Source organism: Pterocles gutturalis, unplaced genomic scaffold, assembly GCF_000699245.1.
Source record: "Pterocles gutturalis isolate BGI_N339 unplaced genomic scaffold, ASM69924v1 scaffold23231, whole genome shotgun sequence".
Taxonomy (NCBI): domain Eukaryota; kingdom Metazoa; phylum Chordata; class Aves; order Pterocliformes; family Pteroclidae; genus Pterocles; species Pterocles gutturalis.
Genome location: NW_010098442.1, coordinates 1 through 4,614, shown reverse-complemented (window position 1 = coordinate 4,614; position 4,614 = coordinate 1). Strand labels below are relative to the sequence as shown.

Genomic DNA, 4,614 nt, shown 5'->3' with positions numbered 1-4,614 from the left:
GCAGGTACCCAGCATGGGGCATGGCGCTGCTGTACCTGGGTGAAGACGGTGTTCCTGCAGCTGGGATCCAGCGCGGGGTTGGCGCGGTGCTCCCGGGCCAGGTGCCGGTTGATGTAGAGCTTTGGTAGGGTGCGAGGGGGGGTGCTCTCCGAGGACTGAAGGTAGTGGGCAATGAGGGCTGCGCCGTGCTTGGACAGCAGCAGGAGCGGCTTCATGCTCTAGCAGGGGATGAGCAAGAATGGTTAGAGACCTGATCCTGCCACCGTGTGCCCTCTTTCCCCTTCCCCAAACACAGCTCCTGGTCTCGCAGGGGATGATCAGCTCCTCCATCCCTCTGGCAATGCCTGGCATGGCGGCTTTCAGCGTGAGCCCTGGGCTGCTCTGTCCCCATCGGATCAAGGGACACACTCGACAGCCCCCAGGGAAACCAGCTGAGCCTAGGGAGGAGATGGTCCTACCGGCACCATCCCAGGGGAGCCCGGCAAATGCTCACCCTAAGTGCCTTGCAGGTGCTGCTGTCCTCAGAGAGGGGGATCAGGTAATGCAGAACACTGTCCAGGAGGTGGATGAACCTGGAGACCAGAGAGCACCAGCGTGAGGATGCGAGGGGGCTGCCGGATGCATGGAGCCCGATACACCCGTGGCGTTTCACTGCAGACAGCCCCAGGCACGCACCGAGCCTGGGCACCACACTCCCTGCACGTGCATCTCCTCCAGCCCACCAAGGGGAGCACTCAACCAGCACCCTCTGGTAAAGCTCTTTACTTTGTACCTCCCCAAGAAAAAGCTGCAAACAAGGGCAGCCCAGCCCATGCCGCAGCACTGCAGCTGACTCCCTGCAGAGGGTCTCTCTGTGGGGCCAGTGCTGACCCCAGCCCGGGGCTGCCCTACAGGCGGTGGGGTGGGAAACTCCCCATTGTGGGTTCCCCTTGCCCCATGCCAGCACCATGCTCCCCAGGCACTGGAAGCAGCTCTGTTTGGATGGGGAGCAGCAAGCTGAAGCCCCTGACGCACATGGAAAGGAGCTGGCAGACTTTTAGCAAGACACACGCAACCTCCTGCTAGAGGCATGGTCCTTCTCAGGGCCTGGGCTCGCTGCGGGGATGGTGCCATCCCTGCGCCATACCTCTGAATGAGCACGGCCCGCCGGTACAGCACGTCAGCATCCACCCCTTCCAGGAGAGGGTAGCGCACCAGCTGAGCCGGCTGGAACATGTCGGCGTTGAGGATCAGGTCCCACTCCCAGACGGACTTCATCTTAATCCCTTGCAGGCGGACGTTGTACCCTTGCTCTGCCAAGAAAGGACAGTGATGCTGCATGCACAGCTGCAGCGGTGTGGCCGGCACGGCTCGGATGCTGCAACCAGGGGCAAGGAGCCCCCAGCACCTGTGGCATCCTAAATGAGGCTCATTCCTCCCACCAGACCCAAAAAAACATCCAGTGCGGCAGGAAGAGCCACAGCGCAGGCTCACCCCGGCACTCCAGGATGCGGATCTCCAGCACTGGCAGGTGGGTCTTCATGTCACGGAGGATGCAGATGTTCTGGTAGCTGTTCCTGCACACAGCATGGAGGGAAATGGCAGAGCTGGGAGGCACAGACACCAGCGAGGTGGCCAGCCAGGCACAGGCCACTTTGGCTCCCCAGCCAAGGATGCACTACTACCCGCGGTGAAAGCCCCTCCACCTCACCAGGGCTGCGGCAGGAGAAGACTGAGCGGAGAGAAGAGCCTGTCAGAGGCACAGAGACGTCCTGAAGAAGGTGGAAGCCGCATCCAGAGAGGAGCCAGAAAAGACCATAAATTCAAAGCAGAACAGAAAGGTGAGATGGCCGAAAGCGCACTGCCGCTCCCAGGGGATCCCGGTGCATCTCGCATCGACACAGCCATCCCTCGAGCTGAGGTCACACAAGGGTGATGTGTTTTAAAGGAAATGGGGATTTGTGGAGATGAGAAAATTGGTAAGCGATTCGCCTGTATTTCCAAAGCCTTTGGCAAGGTCCCATCAAAAACCTACAGGCATGTGGGGAAAAACCACTGCGACTGCCCAGACACAGCGAGGAGTTGGTTCCTGCCACCAGGAAAGAGACCTCGGTGGTCTTGCAGGTGCTTCTTCAAAGACAAATCTCAGTGCTCAGCCAAAAAAAGGCAAACAGGCAAGTTCTGGGGAAGGAGGCTGAGATCTTTGCACCCCTGTGTAAACCCCTGCCCACCTTGAGAAGGGTTCTGCAGAGCCAGAGCAAAGGGAGAGGTGAAGCACCCCAGGACTGCTTGGCTACAGCACAGCAGAGACGCTCAGAAAGCAGACAGCAGGGCCACATGCTCCTAGAGGTGGGGAGGAAGAGGAGGAGGAGGAGGCGACGGCGGGGAAAAGACCCCCAGAGTCACCAGGCAGGAGGAAGCACACTGCAGCCCAGCTGCCGCAGCACAGATGAGAAGCAGGAGCAGAGACGAAAGCGCTTGTCTGGCCCATGAAGGCAGGGGCCACCATGCTTGTGAGGACAGATGTAACCTGCATCCAAGGAGCTGCTGAGAGCTGCCATCACCACCAGGTCCCTCAGGACTGACTCCCAGCCCTTTCCTTAGCATGTGCTCGAGATGCAGAGGCAGCTTGGGTGTTCGGCCCAGGCTGGACCCAGGCTGCTCCTCGTTTGTTACTCACTCATTAATAAGGACAGTTCTCAGGTGCTGGAGCCTGTTCAGTGACCCGCCGTACACGGCCACCCTCCTGGGTACGTAGTTGTTGACCTCCCCAGCCAGCACCAGCCACAGCTTCCTGGGGATGAGAAGAGAGATGGGCAGCATTGTGCTCCCCTCCCAGGCTGCCTGGAGATGCCTCTGGAGATGTCCCAGGGCTGGGGACGAGGCTACATCCTCCTGGGTTGCATCTAGCAGCAGCTGCCCCCCAACCTCAACCCCAAGCCCCTGGCTACAGCCCAGGGAAAGCTGCTTTCCACAGGAAGATGGTGCTTTGCCCCACACCCTGCCCGTTCCTGACACAGCTGCTGGCAGGAGGGCACACCCCGAGGTCTCACTTGACAATGATGCCTTTCTTCATGTTGAGCCGCACCCAGTGCTGCCCCGGGAGCCCGCTGCTCTCCCAGAAGGTGTCCACCCGGTTGTCGGTCAGATGGGCCACGCCACAGTCCTCCTGCAAGAGTGCAGTGAGCAGAGGGAGGGAGCTTAGCATCCTTGGGCACACCATGGCCACCCCTGGGATGGGTCCCAGGGGGCCAGAGGAGGTCAGGACGGGGTCAACCCCTCGGTTTGCTGGGCTGCAGGTGGATGGTGGCTCCCGCACAGAGCAAGATGGGCACAGCCACGGACCCCTTGCAGTGCCCCAGAGACACAATGGGGTTCTGCTCCAGATGCCCAACTCTTCACAGCTTCACTAGAGCAGCAAAGCCTCACCACCATCCCCTGTCCCTCGCAGAGGGGACAGCCACTGCTAGCTGCTTCTCGCCGCAGCTGCAGCAATGCTCACATGTGTCACGTTGATTTCAGGCCATGGTGGAGCCCCAGTACGCACCGCCTGCGAGGAGACCTCGATGCTGCTGATGTGCTCCTTGCTGCAGTCCGCGCTGTGTCGCTCCCTCTCTATCTGATCGTGCAGGAAGCGCCCCAGCTCCATGTCATGCTCGTAGCTCCAGCCTGGGGGCATGGACCTGCAGGGGGGCTCTGTGTTAACAGGATGGGGAGTCCAGGCTGTGCCCCAGACCTGCCCACCAGCACTGTGCAGGTGCCCCAGCTTGGACTGGCTGCAGCATCTCATGGTCACCACATCGGTATGGCACCAGGCAGCTGTCCCCACTGCAGGCAGTGGCATGGCTGTATCTCACCACCGCTGTGCCAGGTGTTTATGGCCACCCCAGCCCAGTGGCAATAGCACCACGCAGTTGCTCCGATGCTCCACAGAGCAAAGGCCACCTTTGCTTGAGCAGAGTTGAATGGTATCGATCCAAAAGGCATCTCATGGCACCCATCCTCCCCACTCCTGACCCTGCCGCCAGTCCTGGCAGCACCAGCAGGTCCAGGCCCCTCGAGGTGCTGCAGTACTGCTCAAGATGCACTCGTACCGAAACTTCTGCACAGCAGCCTCATCCTGCTCTGTGAGACTGAGCTTCTCTCCTAGGTGCATGGAGTATGTCAGGTCCACCGCTTGTTCCCAGCTAAAGCAGCACCGGTAGAGGAGTCACACAAGGGAAAAGACAGGTCAGTGCTCTGTGTGCCCCAACGCTACTGCCTCAGCCTGGACCAGAAGCAGCAGTGGTGGGGGACCAGGGACAGCACCCAGGGCCTACAGGAACAGCTGCAGGAGGGATGAGAGCGTCCCTGCACCAGCGTGCAGGCTGGGGCAGAGCAGGAGAATCCAGCCCTGCACATGTCCTTCCATCATGAAAGTCAAATATGAGCTCTCTCATCACTCTATTATCTCCGGGACATCACTCAGCCCAAACCTGAGCGACTCAGAAACCCCTGGGCATCATCTTTATGCTGCGCAGGTGCTGCCACAAGCAGGGTTAGCCTCCGAGGGGACACCCTCCTGCCCACAGGCAGCTCGGCCGGGATGTGTCCCACTGGCACTGGAGGGAGCGAGGGGGGCTGCGCTGGATGAGC

At 60.4% G+C, this 4,614-nt stretch overlaps 1 protein-coding gene across 1 annotated transcript in view; it reads right to left on the bottom strand.

The window, feature by feature from the left end:
• LOC104461428 (E3 ubiquitin-protein ligase HECTD3-like) overlaps window positions 1-4,166 on the bottom strand; it is a gene marked incomplete at both ends in the record, with an annotated part of 7,712 nt that extends 3,546 nt beyond the window's left edge. Inside the window, 8 exons of the mRNA XM_010073038.1 lie at window positions 36-218; window positions 494-572; window positions 1,127-1,292; window positions 1,474-1,556; window positions 2,660-2,773; window positions 3,033-3,148; window positions 3,527-3,662; window positions 4,074-4,166. Coding sequence (XP_010071340.1) covers window positions 36-218; window positions 494-572; window positions 1,127-1,292; window positions 1,474-1,556; window positions 2,660-2,773; window positions 3,033-3,148; window positions 3,527-3,662; window positions 4,074-4,166 — 970 coding nt within the window. The remainder of the gene's footprint in view (window positions 1-35; window positions 219-493; window positions 573-1,126; window positions 1,293-1,473; window positions 1,557-2,659; window positions 2,774-3,032; window positions 3,149-3,526; window positions 3,663-4,073) is intronic.
• Window positions 4,167-4,614: the final 448 nt, after the last annotated feature.